The 19,125-nt window shown below is 41.4% G+C and overlaps 1 protein-coding gene across 1 annotated transcript in view; it reads left to right on the top strand.

Annotated features, from left to right (window-relative positions):
* The window catches only part of LOC131572868 (wnt inhibitory factor 1-like), a 37,180-nt gene extending 26,338 nt beyond the window's left edge, over positions 1-10,842 (top strand). Inside the window, exons 6-10 of the mRNA XM_058826275.1 lie at positions 1,545-1,640; positions 2,969-3,064; positions 6,838-6,933; positions 7,532-7,627; positions 9,769-10,842. Coding sequence (XP_058682258.1) covers positions 1,545-1,640; positions 2,969-3,064; positions 6,838-6,933; positions 7,532-7,627; positions 9,769-9,890 — 506 coding nt within the window. The 3' untranslated portion in view covers positions 9,891-10,842. The remainder of the gene's footprint in view (positions 1-1,544; positions 1,641-2,968; positions 3,065-6,837; positions 6,934-7,531; positions 7,628-9,768) is intronic.
* Positions 10,843-19,125: the final 8,283 nt, after the last annotated feature.

Below are 19,125 nucleotides of genomic sequence, written 5' to 3' on the forward strand. Positions count from 1 at the left end.
TACCATCTCAAGAAAACCGTATCTCCTGCACTGTAGGCTCTCCTAAAGTTAAGAATGGCCTATTCTGAAGATTTTGGATCTTTGGAGTTCAAACATGTAAGAGAATTGTTGTTATCATCCATCGTCTAGTGGAAATACAAACTGCTTACATGAAAAATATGTTATCTTTCACAAATTGCTTTTAACAAAAACTGATGCAATAGTTAAGTGATCCTTAATTACAGGGAATCTATCTGGCAGGAAGATTAAATAAAATTCTTCTGCTAATGAGGACTAGCTGGGAAACAAAGCCCAGTGCTTTAGTTGCTCTGCATTTGTTTATTTGCAGATAAGATCAGATTTGTAAGCAGGCTGAAAACAAAAATGGGAAGATGAAGGGAAGATTCTCTTTCTCTTCCGTGAGGGGATAATTGGTGTGATTTGGCAAGAAAACTAGAACTTCTTCCTATCCCTCCCTTCCTTTTCCCAGTGGCAGTCCGTCCCCAGGGTGACTGGAGATGCCCATCTCCATGGGTATCCTACTCCAATACAGTCATTCAGTCCCAGATATTCTGGGATTACATTTGGCTACATCAAAAATGTTAAATACTAAGGATCAAGGACTATTCTCTGGCCTGGAGAGTGACTGGCACATCTTACATTCATATATTATCATATGAATACCATATTATTCATATCTTACCTTCCAACAAACCCATTACAAACTCACTCGTGGGAGGAGCCTGTGGTCACTACTCATCCCAGGACCACAGCCAGGAGGATTTGCTGGTCAGCCAGGACAAACAATTGTCACAAGAGGATTTCACAAGATGATTTCACAAGGTCATTTGGCCCCATGCCTGGGTACCTGTTTAACTCACTAGCCCAGACCCAACCTCACTGCATGTACCAGTTGTGGGCAGCCATGAAGTGAAGCATTGCCCCCTAACACGCCTCCCTGAAGAGCGTTTTGGGGTGGCCACAAGGCAGAGAGGTCTTGAAGAGCAGGGGGGCTCCAGAGAAGATTCACTGGAAGCATGCAGGACAGTCTGGCTGAGCAGCAGACTTTCCTAGCCAAGGTTAGGTAGCCATGCTTCTGCTCAGGTATGCAGGAGAAGTGAAGATTCATTCATTGTAAAGCCTGCCTGGGAACCCCACTGAGTTACGACCCCTCTGAGGTAGTCCTGCCTGCACAGCTGAGGAACCAGACAGCACTAACAGAGAGGACTTGTCTGGCAGGATTTTAAATATCCAGAGTGTGTAGGTGTATGTGGATACTTTGCTCTCCCCTGCTGGGTAGGAAACTAATACAAGAGGCAATTTCTGCTTACATATGGAATCAGATTTGAACTTGAATTAGCTTACAGTTTTTAGTAGTGCTATACAGAAATTACCAGATACAAACAAAGCTATAATAGATTTAACCTGCTACTAGAGGCATTTTGCAAAGGTGACTTAGAACAATAAGCAGAAGGAAAAGTAGGTTAAGGAGCCAATGCGCCACGTATTTAAATACCAGTTGCTATCCCACCAGCAATGCTTTTTCTGCTCTTCCCACTCCTCAGCACTGTGTGTTCCTCGTTGCATGAACGGCGGGCTCTGCATCACACCCGGCCTCTGCATCTGCCCCCCGGGGTTCTACGGCATCAACTGCGACAAAGGTAACGCCAGCTGAGCCCCCGGGCCCTGCACGCAGCACCCTCTCATTATTCACCTGCGGCAGGTGCCCTCTAGGAGCGCCTTTTGGAAAGTCAGGCAAGCGATAAGTAAACAAGTTTGAAAAGTATTGTGACTCTTAAAATAGATGCTGTAGCACAGCCTGGTAGCTGTTGTAAGAATATGGGGATTTGCAGGTACCCAAATGCCGCAGCTCTGTGAAGGATACTTTGGATAATCACTTCAGCTTATTCACTAAAAACTGTGGATCTTGCCAAAGAAATCTCTTATATTTCTGGAGGAAGAAAAAAAAATCTCTATTTGAGCTCTAGTTTCCTGTAGTAAAATTAATTTTACTAATTATTTAGTACATTAATGTGCTGCATCCAGACACATGAAAAAGTATTCAAGCCATTCATTTTTTTTGTTGCATTGAGGCTCATGAAGGGTAAAAACAAACAATCGGTTGTTCAGAACAGTAACATAGACATAAGTCTAAGCTACCATGTAAAAAAAAACAAGTAATTTCCTGCAGAAATATAACTGACCTGCTCATGGCAGAGCAGAACATTGTGCTGCAATTTTCATTGCAGGTCTATATGAAGTAAAGACTGAATGCAGATGGTTCTAGAGGACTTTTCAACAAAATAGTGGGAACCTTCCTATTATTTTGCACAAACTGTTGGTGTCAATGCCCTCATGTCTTGTATCTAGTCTTCGAATAGACTCTTACCATATTTAGAAATGCTTCAAATGTGCTCTTTAATTAAATGCTCCCGATGTCTTGAAGGATTAATGTGAATCCCAGCTGTTTGGTGAAAAGTCACATCTAACACAATGTAAGACATTTGGCAGCTGCAAGTCAAAGCATTTGCATCTATGTCACCGCACAGAAAAGTTCACAGAGGTTTCTTTTTAGTCAAAGGATTACTTAGGAGCTCTAGTCAAATATCCTTGTGTAGAAGTAACTTCCAGTCCTGGGCCATGCTCCTTTTATCAGACGCTGGCAGTTTCAATGGCAATAGTGCCTTAATCCTTCAATGAGCTTTATGTATGGGGGTTGATAAAGATGTAGCACAGTCTGTCCTCAGAGAGCTCACTGCTGTATTGTTCACTTGTCTCATTCTATATTACCCTGTGTGTGTGCCCATGTAAAGCATTATGTAGGAATAACTGCATTTCAGTCTTACTTTGTAAACCAGATGAAAAGAGGTTAATCCTGCCTTTACAACCTACTCAATGTTTATTTATGATGAACAGCAGAGAACATTAAGTCCAAGTTAGTCCTAGTTCATATTAATGACTTAGTTCATTCCTCTTTTATTTGTTTCAGCAAACTGTACAACAACCTGTTTCAATGGAGGGACGTGTTTCTATCTGGGAAAATGCATTTGTCCTTCAGGCTATGAAGGAGACCAATGTGAAATTAGTGAGTAGCATCTCTGTGTGCTTGTTTCGTGTATGTCAGCTTCTTCTGTCAATGCCTGAACGATGACATGTGACCCGCCTCTGCTGGGTGCAGAGCAAGGGTCTCACACAGCAATTTGGGACCCTCAGACAGCACATGCCTCCAAACAAGTTCCCTACTTAGAAATTTGATTCATTGCTGGACTGTCTCACCCCTTGCCCTGTTCAGTTTTTACTAGTAACCAGTGACAATCCTCAAGCCATAAGTGTGCAAGCAATAATACCCTTTGGCAGATAGATGTGCTGCCATGCCAAGCCTGTGGGGTGCATCTATTTTCAAACATTATGGGAAATCACACTTGGGCACAGCAGATTAAGTGTGAGCTAACACCTCTGAAAGGGCTACTATAATTTGGGAATGAAAAGGTTTGGAGCAAAAGGAGGACTGAACAGTAAGAGCTTCCATGTAATATGCAAAGTTACACTCACAAGGTATTTTGAGGATGTACAACCAGACCTCCTTCTTCCTGGACTTAGAACTTTGATCAGGACATTGTGCAGAAAAGCTTTCCCTGCAGTAAATAACCCCACCGTTATTCCCCAGCACCTTCACAGGAGCATGGAGAGAGGTATTTGGCCTGGGATATGCAAATGCTGATTTTTTAATATGTATCAGCAGAAACAAGCTCCTCTCAGAATTAGGAAATTTTCATCACTTTGGAAACACATGGAAATAAGCTCTTAACTTGCTGCCAGCCAATGCACAACAATAAGTGAGTTGCTGGGCAAAGAAAGTACACAGATACAATAAGACCTACATTTTTCTGTCTTTATGTGTAGATTAATGTTTCATCATGTCTCTATGCATTACAAGGCATTTTGCAGCTCCTTTTTACATCATTAAAAAAAAAGGAAAAATAAGTAGCAAAGCTTTATTTTTTTAAAATTAATAAAGATTGCCCATTGATATAAATTCAGATCATATGCCACAAGAACAACAGTGTGGCTTTTCGCTGGATTTACCTTTGCTTACATCAAGTTCAAATTTGACTATTTGGCAGATTTCTTTCTTCAGTCCCCAAAAATTCAACATTGTTGACATTTTTCAGAAGATTAAAGTTTGATTCAAAGAGGGAAGTATGTATTTTATGTTTGGTGGTGGTTTTTTGAGGAGAATTCTTAGAACTCTTATTACAGCGTGTATAATTAAGGGCAGTCCATTTAATTGATCTGTCTGAGGAGCTGAAGCTCATATTTGTCTACTGCAGCTTGGGATAAGTGCAACTGTTTTGCCTTCCTGGAGAGACTTACCTATGAAACTCAAATTAAATTAATTAAAATACAGGCAGTAAACTAGTTTTTGTACAAAAGGAAAGAAAAAGCAAATTCAGGATCACAGTATGCTTAGACCTAAACTGGGACAAGGGCAATGAGAGCAAAGAAAGCTATGCACTTACTCTGGCTCTTGTAAAGCCAGGACTGCAATTGTTAGACTGTGAGTGACAGCTGTCATCACCTCTGGGCACTGCACCAGCACCAGCACAGCAGTAGAAGATTGCAAGAAATCTAGACAAGGCTTAGAAACACAACAACAGTCCATTTCCTTAGATCCAGGGCCAGCTACATTCAGTCATGGGATTCTTAAAATAATGAGTGGGGGAAACTTTTCAACAGGCAGAAAGCCATCTTCTGAAAATTGCAAGGTTTTATTGTTTGTTTTGTTGGGTTTTTTTAACATTGGGTATAGGTTTTCAGATCTTGTGTAATAATTGAATCCCTCTGTAAGACTCCTAGGAAGTATACTGAACCCAGTCTACAACACTAACAAGCATTCACAGTCTTCCAGATTTTTTTCCAGTTAGAGGTATGCGTTGTCTCTAATTAGTGTTTCAGTTTGAATCCAGAGAGTTTTATTTTGCTTTGGATTCCTCCCCTACTTGTCACCAGATGTTTCGTTGCTTTTTCCATTTTTCAGTCAATAACAGAGTTAATACTCTTTCTTTCATTCTGTGACAATATCTTAGTCCAAAGTTAATTGAGCCAAATGCTTGCCTGTTGCAAATTGGTGGAAGTTGGTGTCACGTCTCTTGACCCATATCCTCCAGATTTACTTAAAGAATTAGGAAATTTCGTTGATTTCTTTAGCATTGCTCTTTCCAGTTGTTAATTACTTGGGATGCAAATGTTTGCAAATTAGAATGCCTAAAGTTTCCCTCCCCAGAGGCTCCTGCAGAGAAATTGTGATTTTACAGAAACTCTCCTTAGCATACTTTGTTCCATCAGCTGCTTATGAAACTTGTTTCAGGGTTATTAAAATAATTATGTACATTAGGACCAAGGGTTTCCTTTATATTGACAATACAAATGTAAATCACAAAGGTCTGCAGGGGCTGAGGGCTAAGCAGGCGCTGCCTGTGATGTTGAGCTCCCAAGAGGGCAGTCTGTGATCATCAGAGGAGGTTTTCAGCACAGTAGGCCAATGTTGATGCTTAACTTATGACATGCAGGTCTCAGTTAACAACTTTCTTAAAAAAAAAAAAAAATAAAATAAAAAAGGGGAAAGGAAGCAGTTTGCTTCCTCAGGTTCCAGTTTTTGTTTGCTCACAGATTCAGGTAAATATTAGTGTTAAATCTAGGAAGGATGCCTTTTTTTTATCTTTTCTGAAGAATCTAGGAAGTGTGGTGGCATTAGAAAAGATAAAAAAATGGTTTTGGAAAACAATGAGAAAAGCTGCACTGGTGCATATGGGCACCAAGGTAGCAGGAAAGTGAGATTGTGGTTCCTGGTGGCCCAAGGGTGCCCAGGGAGGTTACAGTGAGCCTCCCTCAGCCTGGGAGTGACTGAGCTCATGGGCCCTGTGCTTCCCTTCCTAGAGATGAGTGAAGATTTAATTGGTTCACTAATGCAGACAAATTCTGACAAGGTATAGGCAGTTTGATGATGGCACATTGGACATTAAGTTTGAGGAAGGTCCTGGTGTGTCATGCCCAGCAGGAAAGAAAAAAATTGAGAGTGGTTCTCCTCCACCAGTGGGGGCCTCCTCAGTCCCAGGCAATCAGGGCCAAACAAGACTTCCTACAACACCACCACCAGACCCAGCCTATGCCTTTGGCAAAGTCTGTTTGTGAAGGAAAGTCATTTCTAGACCAAGAACTTGGAAAAATGTCTGCCAGTTCCAATTACTGTTGGCAAAGTTGCTCTGTTCATTGCAAACAGGGAAGAAGGGCATGTATTTTTAATGTGCCCTTAGTTTCTGAGCTGTCATGTGGGACATCCCTCATTGCACCCTCCACAGCACCACGGTGCTCCCCACCGGGGCTACAATCTGACAGACCCAGCCAATACATTTACTGTCTGCAAGTAGCAGCCATGCCTGTCATTTCCTGAGTATCTTACTGTTCTCAGATGTCACTAGATTTTTTTCTGCTGGGGTCCCTCAGGTTTGGGTCCTGTCTTTGGAACCACACAGTCTGGGCAGTGCTGCGTCCCCTGTGAAGGGTGAGGAGAGCAGGGGTCAGTACTGACCAGTCACCTGGGGAGTTCTGCAGAGTCAGGATGGCACAAACCTGGGCAAAAGCTGGAAGGTCACACAGGCTTCAGACGTGCCAAATTATTGTCATATTTTCGAAGGAGAGGAGCACTTATAAATGGGAAGCACAGACTTGCAGAAGGGTCTTTCCTGATGGATCCATAGTGCACACTGATAAGTTTTTCAAGTACAAGGGAAGCTTGTCAGACGCTTGTCTCCAGGAGGCACAGGGGACTAAGACCGTTTCTATGTTTTCAATTTCTAGGTAAATGCCATCAACCCTGTCGAAATGGAGGCAAATGTACTGGTAAGAATAAATGCAAGTGTTCCAAAGGCTACCAGGGAGACCTGTGTTCGAAGCGTGAGTACCAAAACTCCATCACTCCTTGTGGGAACATCGAGCTCACTGTGCAGTATCTTCTTTTCACATGACATCAGTACTTATTGTTTGTTGTCAAAGTAATTCAAGTTATTTTACATTCTGGACATATGTCATACACCAGACTTAAGGAAATTACGAAACCAGAAACATTTTTTTACAGAAGTTTCCTCACAGTCTCTTGTGTACTCTTAAATTTCTATTAAACAGCAGTGTGACAGGTCAGCAATAGCAGTTTAGTAAAAGAGAAATGCTTAATAAAGTTAAAATGCAATGAGAACACTTTGTGAGTGAGGTGCTGAGGAGTGCTGTCCTTCTCCCGCTGGTTCTGGTGGATGGTCAGATCTGCTGTACAACCTGATTCTCTTGCCAGAGGCTGAGCCAGACCTTGCAGGCAAAGAGATGAGTGTGGACTGTTTCAGGGCTCTGACTGCACTCAGTGCAAAGTCACAGATTTACTTTGAGAGCCCCAGCCCATGCCAGGGCCAACCCATGGTGTGAAACAGCAGGGAATGCAAATGTGTGACTGTCTCTGGATGAAATGTCAAGAGGCCTGGTGTATGTGTTCACTTTTTTACAGCTGTCTGTGAACCCAGCTGTGGCCTGTACGGCACCTGTGTGGAGCCCAACAAATGCCAGTGCAAAGAAGGCTGGCACGGGAGACACTGCAATAAAAGTAAGTGAGAAACAAACCCTGGGAGTCATATCTGAAGTGTTACACACCTAATGCGATACAGAAGTGATTGCCTCAAGAGCATTTCCAGCATTATTAATGACACCACAACTCTTCTTTCTTTGATCTTTAATACAAGGAATAAAACAAAGGTTTTCAATACTCCATAATTTTACATACTTTAAAAAAACTCATAATAATTTGAAAGTGTTTTATCAAGGTAATTTTTGCATTAGAAATTCCAGAATCTGGTATCCATCAGAGGAGGACTTTACATGTCTTCCAACTGTAGTATGGAAGGGATCCGATTCCTTCAATACTCCTCGGAAATATCAGCTAGGTTTGAAATGCTGAGTAGATATTTTTAAAAGTAAAAGTCTGGCAGGTTTTAAAACTGATTGAAACTTAGGAAAAATAAAATGTCCTTTAGAAATTTTGTGGAAAACTTGAAGAATTATGCAAGATCTGTCCTTAGCAACTTCACAGTTTTCTCCTCCTCTACCACCTGTGTTCCACAGCATACAAAATATATTGCCCCAAAGCAAAGTTAAAGTTCTCAAAATGAATTTCTGTTGTGCTTTTTGGTCCATTTACCATCTATTGTAGCAACTGATCATTTCACTGGGCTTAAAATGGTACTGTATAATTACTTGAAATACAATTGGATATATCCAGCAAGAACTTCAGATTTAATTTTGTGCTTCATGTGCAACAGTAGTGTAACAGCAGATCTTCAATATATGATCTGTATATACTCCCAAAAGATATTAATGCTTATCACTGTTGGCAACCAATTCACATGTTGTGTTTTATGTGTTGATAATTAAAAAGTTGAAAGATTTTGCAGCTACAAAACAGATCAGCCATAAGGATTGTGAACCTTGCATTGCAGCATCAACTGAATGTTCATTTTTATTAAAACCTGTTCATGCGTATGATTTTTGTCGCATCAAAATGTTTTAGAATAAATATATTTTCATTAAAAACTAAGTTTAAGTATTCATGCTATTCTCTGAAAGAAAAATACTGTTAATATGAGTTGTGGCCAGAAAAAAGATATATGAAATGAACCAATACGAGCTACAGTTGATCAGTTCGGTATGGACTGTTTATTCCTGTCATAGTCTTCCTATAAAAAACACAGATAGCAAATGAAGACAAATACATACTTTAGGTGACCATCACCAAAAAAACAAGTACCTGTACAACAAAAGCAAAGCTCATACCTGCCTTGTGATGAGAAGTCAGTGGTCTCACATTATTGGAATCTCCAAGGTTTTGCATCCTTCATTACTCGGAGTTTGGGTACAGTCCTGCTGTGTTTAGTACTGCAAAACTCTCTTTGCATTCAGCAGAGAAGCTGTGAAATGGACATTTGGACAAAATTCACCCCCATTTTAAGTGTCCATTAATGTGCATGTGCTGCAATTCACTCTTTTCAACTGAAACCAAACATCACCAGATCTTGAGAGGAGATTTATAGTTAACTTGCAAGATTTGTTTCATATTCCATCAACTGAATGGCTCTTTGGTAAAGCTGTTTTCTTAAAAAATAAGTGGTTAAAGAATTGAACAGAGGACTCCGTTTTTCAAAGTCATTTGCATGAGCTTTAAGTAATGAGATGGGTAAATGAACCTATAAAGAATTACAACATAATACTTCGGATTCCATTTTTATTGTTCACTTTCATTTTCCACAACAAAGCAGCTCTAGTAAGCCTGTTTCAGATTTTTTTTCCCCCTCAGGTGTTTATGGTGCCTGGTATTCTTTTTCTTTGCATTCAGCCATAAACCGAAGCCCAGCTCAGGTAGTTGGTGCAGATTCTCCCCAGGGGGTTGCTTGCACCCCATTCCTGAGTCTTTTGGTGGCAGCTCATCGTGACTGGTGTGGGGGTTACACATGTGAACCTGGGCTGAGTGACAGCCTGGCTGTGCTGAGGTCCCTGGGCCCCCTGGCCAGGGCAAGCACCTTTCTGTCTGGCAGGACTTCATTCATCCTGAGGGCAAACAGAGGCGTGAGCACTTTTGTAAGGCAAAGCAAAGCCCTTTGTTCAAATATGCGAGACAGTTTCCACTTGATATATTAGCTGTGGATTGCAAGCCCATGTCTGTGGATTCTTTTCTTGAACTGGATAATTTTCCAGGGTATGGAGCCAGCGGTCTGAGCGCCCTGAGGCCAGCAGGCAGCAAGCACAGGCAGCACACACCTTCGCCGAAAAGGGCCGAGGAGAAGCATGTTCCACCCGAATCCAATTATATCTGGTGAACTCCAACATCTGAAATGGTTCGTGTTACACAAAGTTCACAGCCTTCATTAACCTCTCATGGATTGAATGTTAAAATGCTGTTCATTACAGTTGAGATTACCAGCTGGAATTTTATTAGCTTCATTATAAACCACTGAGCTGACACTTACTATTTCTTTTAAGTTTTATACATACTTCTGTAGCATGATTATATAGGCTTCTTCTCTCAGTGCTTTGGATGTTGTTTTGTACTATACTTCAGTTAGGTTTAAACTTTCTTTTTTTTGGTCATATAGCTGCAAATATTTTCCAAAAATTAAGTAACAATATTCAAGCAGAAAACCCTGTAGATGCTAACCCTGAATTATTTAAATGACTACAGGTGTAATTTGCCTAAGACAAAAGAACAGTGCATTTTGCAAATTTTTACAAATTGTGTATTTAGACTTTTCCCTAAGAAAAAAAAACAAACAAATAAATAGCCTAATTTTAAAACCTAGTAACTCAATTCAATGTTATTTTTGGCTTTACAGTTTTGTGTATTAAAAAGAAACTGCAGTGGTGCCATTTAACCAACATAATATATTGTAAACAAAGTAGAGCTATAATGTATGAAGTTTCTGCATCAGCTTGAAGCAATATAATATATTGTAAACAGAACAGCTCTTATGTAATAAACTTTTTATACTGACAGTTATGTATAAAATAAAGATGCTGCTTTAGTTTTTTGAGTTCTGCTCTGTGTGCCCTCCTGCAGTCTCATCAGCGCTGGGTTGGGACGATGGCTTTTCTAGAGCACCCTCGTAAAACAGTGGCACTGTAAGGTTGGTTTCTCTGTGTCTGATTTTAGCCACACAATTCTTAAAAATGTTTTGGAAGAGCAACTTCTTCTTGTGCCTTTGCCAAGGAGGGGATAACATGGAAGGCCACGTGTTGCACTCCCTGTACTTGTCCTCCACCACGTCCTCCTGTCCCCCAGCACCACCAGTCAGCCGTGTTGGTGTGCCCAGCTCGTGGTACCTCAGGTACTCAGAATATTCTTCTCACAGCTTCTGTCCAAGCAGGTAATAGTCCAGCCCTGGGCATGTTTCCTGTTCAAGGGTGGAGGTCCTGTGTCATGTTGTGATCAGGCTGTAGAATGTTTGAATGCTGCTTCTTGCAACAGTCAAGGGCTGTGTGATTTGTTATTTGATGTGGCTTGGAAACAGGAAATATGGTTTCTGCCTGCACTGAAGAACAGTAAATATCCAATTAATTATTACTGACCCTTGCTATACTGTATTTCTGGCAATCTTATTATATGGGAGACAAAAAATAAATAACGTAGTTGGAAGCATTAGAGCTGGGCTTTTCCCTTTACCGAGGTCAGAAAGAGGAGATACAGGCAAGGAAAGGTGCTCAACCTTTTCTGCCCACTGTCAGTGCTGTCCCCAAAATACCCTGTTCAGATTTAAGATGGAAAAGAGGCAGCCTGAGGCGGAGGAGAAAACAGGTGCTGAAAACCTGGGGGGAGCTGTTCATGAAGGAAATATTTTTTGTTATTTGCTTTAAAAGCGATGAAAAGAGGAGATTAATTTGAGGTTGAGATTAAATGTGTAGCTGAACTGTATGTTCAGGGACGCATCAGGAGCTGTGTACAAACGTGAATGTCACATTTACATGCTTTTTGTTCTTCCTGTAGCAAAGATAAAGTGGTTTGTCACACAATACAGTAAAAACACAGAAAATTCTTACTTTAAATTCCTCGGATGTTTTGGCTGAACTTTTTCCGCTCCTGTCAATTTCTTAGAAAGTACTTCCTTAAAATATAGCAAGTGTATTCTTTAATACAGAGTAAGTTTTTTGCTACTTGCCTTAAAGACACTTAATGCTGCTGTTTTGTTTTCAGAGTTTCACCACTGATTTTTGGAAATATCAATAATCACAAGAAGAATATCATCAGAAAGGTTACAAAAGGAAAAAATAGTCCTCAAAATGCACACTGTACCACAACTCTGTTTCTTAAATAAGATCAATTGTCTACTCAAAATTTCCACAGCTTTGCCAGTCTGAGCACAAAGTTTCCTGTGTAAGAGACAGTCCTTGATGTCAGGGTTTTAAGTTAAAAGTCTATGATAACTGAGAATACTTAAAGAAGACATGAATTTTCCTGAAAAACAACAATTGGAAGCTGGAAGCAATTTTGCCATTCGAAAATAAACTACAGAATTTATCACACTCTGTCACTGGACAGGTCATACTTATGAGGGGAAAAAAATAATGTGCCAGAGATGAAAATTATTTTAAAATAGCAAACAAAAAAGTCAGAATTCCAATTCACTACAATAGGTCAGACAGAAACTGCCTTTTCAATGGTATTTGGAAAGTGTGTAGTTAGCCAGAGCAAGGTGCCAAACATTACACTCATGAGCAGCAGCTGTAAGGTGATGAAAATGAGTAGAAGATAAAATGTTAAATCACTATAGCTCTTCTGAAGAAATGTCCATTCAAGCAACTGACAAAATTATAGCTTTACAAAGGGCCTCTAATGGTACTTGATAATTTGGGTATCTAATATTGGCATCCTGCTATGTCCAGGTGTGCACAACAGTTCAAAGGACGAATACACAAGGCACACAAAGAAAGCAGAAACAGACATCCTAAGGGCAAACTGCCTTTTTTGTACTGCTGCCATTGCTGAACTGATGCACATGCTTTTGGGGCTTGGTTTAGTTTGGGTTTGGTTGTTTGGTTTTTTTGGAATTTGCATCTTAGGTTAGCTCCGTCTACGCTGCTGGATTTCAAACATATCTCTTTCGGTGCCTCTTCACATCTTCACCTGACTGTGGGGGTGCTGGAGAGAATTGTGGCCTCTTCTTGCTCATGCTATGCAGGAATTGGCAGCCTGTGTTGGTGCCAGCTGCAGAGCAGAGGCATCAGGGGCGGCAGGGCCCAGTGCCACCGCACACACCGGGTGCTGCCCACGGGGTCTTCCTGACCAGGAGGCAGCACTGGCTGCTGGGACTCAGCACACTTGCTCCATGTAGTGTGACTGAATGTTCCAGTTGTTCTTCTTCCAGCTTCTGCTGCATTTCGAGGAATATTAAGGGGAAAAAATTACAAAGAAAAAAATTCTAAATTGTTCCAGATGACTTGCTGCCTGTAAGATTCAAACTCCAAAAGCCAGACTCAAAACTTTGGCCAGACTTTCTGCTATTAATTCAAAAATGTCAGCTTTGTTTCTGCTAGACAGATTTGTTACCTTTCCTTTCCTCTCACTTCTCTACATCACCTGTTCTACTGGGATTGCCTACTGTGGAAAAAATTCCTCCTTGCAGATACTGAGGGGAGATCTGGCAGCAGCAGAGGGGGAGCAGCCTGAAATGGCCTGAAGTTATTCCAGGATTCCCCCGGTGCCTGCACTGCCCACAGCATGGCACTGGGGCAGGGGGAATGTGTGAGTGGGTGTTGAGGCATCACTCAGAGGCATGGCAGCTCCAGGTCTTGCAGTCATTTCAGCTCTGGCCTAGAGGAACTGCATCAGTCAAAAGTGCTCTCATCCATTACAGGGATTAAATCCCACTAAAACCCACAGATTTTTCAGTGTGAATACGACTTTGTGTTCAGTGAGGTGATGAGGTGCTATGATTAGCCAGGACATAGCCAAACCTTAAGACCCTGATGTGACACCCTCTCCAGCTCAAAAATGTGCCAGCAAGATTTGCTCAAAAAAAACCATCAAGTGAAACGTGCCTCAGTTGCTGTTTATTTTTTCTTACATCTCTCTGACAAGATTGCTGCAGACCAGTCCCTCAGTGGCTCCCAGCACCCAGCTTCTGCTGGAGCACAGCTGACTGCACACCCCTTGCTGCTGGCTGGGGGCAGCAGCCCAGTCCAGCCATGCAAGTTCAGCCACACTCAGCAACAGTGCAAAGCTGAACTGGACACAGAACAAACGGGTTAGGAGAACAGCGAGGCTTGGAAAAGGCATGCATGCAGATCTGAGAAGATTTATTTCTTATCTCTGTGGCTTTCTGAAGTTCAGTTTAAATGTGCCCTCACAATTTTAAGTTAAAAAAGCCCCACTCTTTATTTTTTACATAGAACACTGTATTTTTTTGTTCATATTAGTTACAGAGGTTTCATTTTAATCCTTTTCCACGTAGCCCATCAGAAGACAGAGTAGACTTGTTGCAGAAATCTTCCCATGGAAATGTGAATTTTTTTCAGAGGTTTTAACACACATACCCCATCTGGCCAAACCACAGCTCAAAAACAGTTCAGATGCGTATGAGGGACATCCCCACAAGTACTTTCTAACACTTTGTTTCCTGGTGTATGCTTGGGGGATTTTACGGCTGAGGAGCTGGCACTGGGGCACTGCAGGGTTTACAGAGCAAACTGGCTCTGGCTTCTCTGAGTGTTTGCCTTTACAACCCTTAATTATACATATCCCTTAATCAGCGTGCTACACTTGTACTGCATCCTTCCTGGCCAGACATCCCAGTGAACCTCACTCCCAGGCAAGGACCAGTGAGATCCCACAAAGTTCTCCAGCAGGCAGTATTTGGAAAGGATGCCCCACAGTGTTTATACTTTGTGCATCAAGTTTCTGTGCTATCCATCATCTCGAACTTGCAGGAGCCTTGCCCAAATTGAGCCTGCTATGACCCTGGGCTGGAATTTTCCCCAGTCCTATTATAAATTGCCGAGACTTTGTTGGACAAATTTGGCTACTATGGGAGCTGCTTGTGTGCTGGACTCTGGCTTTCTTCATATTAGGGTAATCCAGCTGAAAGTCTGAGCATTTAATCAAGGTCATGACTGTTCTCAGCATGCACAATTTCACCCTTCAGTGGTCACTGTGGGTATCACCTCTCCTTTGGTCTGTCTGGAGAGTGATTTCCAAACAGATACACCTCCCAAATGGTGTCACTGTTAAAAAAGTTAAATGAATGTTCAGCACAATCCACTCAGTGTTTCCTAAACCACTCTTTTTTAATAAAGGCATAAAGATTTCTCCCCTTTTACAGCTACAGCAACAATAAAGGAATTGACTGTACTGCTTCACTGTATTTATCCCGTGTAATAGTGACTCAGTAGTGAGAGTTCCACCTCCAAAGCTTATTCCTAAAAGGAATCAACCCAGTTTGAAATGCAGCTGAAATGTTAACCTAGTTTGACAGTTGAGGAGTCCTGAGTGGAGTAGATGTCACAATTTACAGCAATACACTTAAGATGTAAGGGATTTCTAGGGAGAGGTGAGTTTGGAGTTTCTATTCCTTTCCATATGCCTTTGTGATCAGTGAGAGAAGGAACTTCCCGAGCACCAGAGGACCTCACTAGGTGGTGTTTGAAAATGGGGCAGCAACACCAGGTGAAGTGTGCGTAGTGCCCTGGAAGTGCATCTGTGTTGTCACCAGGGAGCTGGAATAGGGATCACTGAGGGTTTTGGTAGTTGTTTCTGAACATCTTTACAGTATATGACAGTAATGTAGAACGGAATGGAAAGGACTTTACATATCATCTAGTTCCAACTCTCCCCTTTCCCCTTTGACCAGGTTGTTCAGAGCCCCATCCAGCCTGACCTGGAGCACTTCCAGGGATGAGGCATTTACAGCTTCCCTGGGTAACCTGTTTCAGTGCCTCACCACCCCCACAGTTAAGAATTTCTTCCTTATGTCCACTCTAAACCTACCCTCTTTAATTTTAAAACCGTTGCCCCTGTCACTACAGGACCTGGTAAAAAGTATTTCTGTCTTTCTTATAAGCCCCCTTTACACATGGAAAGGCTGCATTAAGGTCTTCTTGGAGTCTTCTCCAAGCTGAGTTACCCCAGCTCTCCCAGCCTTTCCTCAAATACTTGATTTTGTTTTTTCCTCTCCACTATGCTTCCCTTTTGTGGTTTTGTCTTAAAATACAGCAACATCAAATAAATGAACAAACAAATAATCAAATAGACCCCAAGTATCCCAAATATTTTAATTTGTTTAGGATACACCACTTCTGGTCTTTTTAGAGGAACAATTTGATATTGCAGTAACACCATGTTTAACTCTGCACTTGTCCCTGGAAGTATGATAGTACTATAACGTTTTTTGAGCACTTTGTGGACCATCCACAAGGAAGAGGAGATGCCACAATGGAGCCAGCAGAATGCCTTGGATGTGATATTTCCTTTTTAGGGCTTTTAGAGGACAATAAGAAAATAGTTTGTTGGTTAGTATTTTGACTGAAATAAGTTTTGATCATTCAGATGAGTTTATTCTGCATGAGACACAGTGGTTTTCTCTGAAACAAATGAGTGACATGAACACTTAGGTAAAAAAAGTGAGCTGTTAATTACAGAAAGTACCCAAAAAGTGTCATGAGGGTAGTTAGGTATTTAGGTTCCTGTTAATTTTTAAAGTTTATTATCTGACATATCATCATGGAACAGCTCTGACTGCACTGCAATGCTCTATTGTCCATAGCAAAGGTTGTTCTGGAAGAGTTTAAGATAAAAGATCTGCTGAACACATCTTGGTCAAAAGAGGAATGCAGAATCCTATGTTCCTTTCTAACTCTTCTTCCTTTCCTAGCAAAGCACATTCCTTTTGTATGTGACCCCTTCCGCATTCCAGAAAACAGAGAGGGAATAATTACATGGAAAAAGTGCCTTATTGGGAGGTATGCTTTTTCTGTCATACCCAGCACAACAATTAAGGTCTCTAAAAGACAAGACAGTGAAAGTCCCATTGAAATTAGCAGGGGTGTGTGTGGTGGGGAGACTTTAAAAAACCTGGCAAGCAATTAACAGCAATTATAACTTCATTACTACTGCCACCTTCCTGTCTGTTGTGTAACACTCCACTCAGGTTTCCTCATCTTACATCATGATACAACACTGCTGTTTCATATCTGTGAAGCTACTAGAGATAAATGATTTTTCTGTGAAGCGAGTGTGGCTGTAAAGCTGCTGCCCCACTGCTTTGGATCTGAAGACACAGCTACATGGCACAAATGTAGCTTGGCTCTTATACAGGATGTGTTTGGAGCCTAGAAGTAACTTCTGCTGAATGTGTGGAGGTTTATTTGACTTTCAGGGCCAGCAGTGTTAGCCAAGCCCTGGGGACTGTTCCATACTCAGAGCCATTTGAAGCAGTTTGATCCTGCCTGCTTTTTCCAGTTTAGCAGAGTTCTCCCAGCTGAGTTACCCATCAAAGTACAGAGGGGAGCAGCAATCAGAAGCTGACAGTGGGTTTTCCAACAGTACTGAATTATAGCTCACAGGAAAGAGCAAGAGAGAACCTTGCAGTGAACTGATGTCATTTCATTTATCATTTTTGTGATAAAATTAAAGATCTTTTTATTAAAGGTGTGTAGCACTAGTTCCAAGGGAAAAACAGTCTACTTCCAGTATCCATATTTCAAGAGATCACAGAAATTCTATGAGAATTCAGAAGAAAGTTGCGAGAGCGATTCAGAATCTTAGAAAATTGTGTGACAAAGTAAGAGACTTCAAACATGTTTCAGGAGAACTGACTGGGCTGCCCAAAGTACTCCCTGCTGTTAGAAGAGAGGCCTTTTCCTCATCTCATACACCAGAAAAAACAAGCTGTTTTCTGCTGAATAAGTGAGCTTGACCAGCTTTCTGGTAGATCAGCTACTTGCTGAAACACCAACTCCCTTTCATAAAAATGCTTCCTGGGCCTGAAAAAAATCAATATAGAGAATTTGCAGACTGGGAACAGGGTACATGTTATTAACAGTGGATTAAGTAAGTGTTGGGTTTTATCTGCAGCAAATTAGTCATCATCTGATCTTAAAGGCAGGACCTTCTAAAAGATACATTAGTAGCTAAAAAATAAGTTACAGGCTTCATCTAGAAATGGCAAGACGAGGTTTTGGTTCCTTTCACAATCTGGTCACCTTAGATTTGATCTAATAGCTTGGTCTTAAACATATAAAGTGGTGAATAACCCCAAAACTGAAGCCAAATCCTAATGCAGGTATTTAATTTCTGAGTGCATCTACAATTTCATTCCAGTGGTGGAGGAAGATGAATAATAACTCAGTGAAGTCATAGCAAGGTTCTGTTCATACACTGATATTTGGTCATATGCCATGACTTCAGCTTGCCAAGGACAAGGCAAGGAACTCAAGGCCATGTCAAACCCTAAAATGTATAATTAGAGAAGAGTAGTGGCTTTTTTATTTCCTTCCTTGCTCCTGAAATGTGTTTTTCACTGTCCCATGGCAACTATTCCTCTCCAGCCTGTTGCTATGTGAAAATTAGAAATTTAAAAAGTTATTGTGAAGGAGTTTTGAGAAACACTTCAAAAATTCACACCATTTTAAAAAAAGTAACAGAGAAGTGTTCATAAGGGCACAGAACTGCAGCATGCTTGTGATACAAGCCTTCATAAGGGCACCTACTCACAAAAGCCCAAGAGCAGAATGAATGTCTCGGTGTACTTCAAATGTTTTCACAGATACAGTCACAGCTGTGATGCCTTCACTTTTCTGAGTACCAAGTGTGGGTCACAGGGGGTGACGTGATTGCTCCTATGTATCTTGGCACATTGGGTTTTGTAGTCTTAGCCCAAATCCACCTTGGACAAGTGTTGCCTTTTTTTGCTGGCAGATCATTCAAGGGATCGTTTTGTGCAAGTGACAGCTGAAAGGCATTAAACAGTATAGTAAATCATTTAACTGGAGCCTAGAATGTGTGAACATCAAACCACAAGCTCTGATGGAATGAAAATTTATTTTGTGTTTTGAACAGTCTTAATATTAGTGGGCCAGTTTAACCACATATAACAAGCATAATCTGTTCAGTTTTCAGCAAGGTCTTTAACCAGATATTGTATACCCCTGGGGTGGTTTCCTCTAATTATTTGAGGTTTCTTACTTGGGAATTTTGTTGTTAAAATGAACTTTTTCATTTGCAGCCATCAGAGAGAAAGCCTTGGTTTGAGGGAATACCGGTGTGCTGCAGCGAGCCTAGGTCTTGGAAAAAGGTGATAGATTGAGGTTGGAGCATCCAGCCGTCTGTTTGCCCCTCAAGCCAGACTCCCCAGGACATCCTGCTGCAGGGGGAGATGCTGCAGTCACAAATGACCTGTGCTATGCAGAGGTATCACTTTCTGTCCAGGAAAGGTGCTCATGATCACCAGGCTGCCTTTCCTCTGGCCTCTCCCACTCCAGCCATCCATCCATTTCTTGGCTGCAGCTTCTGAAAAGGCAGAGCCCATTCACAGCCACCAGGCTACCAAACCACTGGGCTTAGCAACA

This window comes from Poecile atricapillus, chromosome Z (genome assembly GCF_030490865.1).
Source record: "Poecile atricapillus isolate bPoeAtr1 chromosome Z, bPoeAtr1.hap1, whole genome shotgun sequence".
In the NCBI taxonomy this organism is placed as follows: Eukaryota; Metazoa; Chordata; class Aves; order Passeriformes; family Paridae; genus Poecile; species Poecile atricapillus.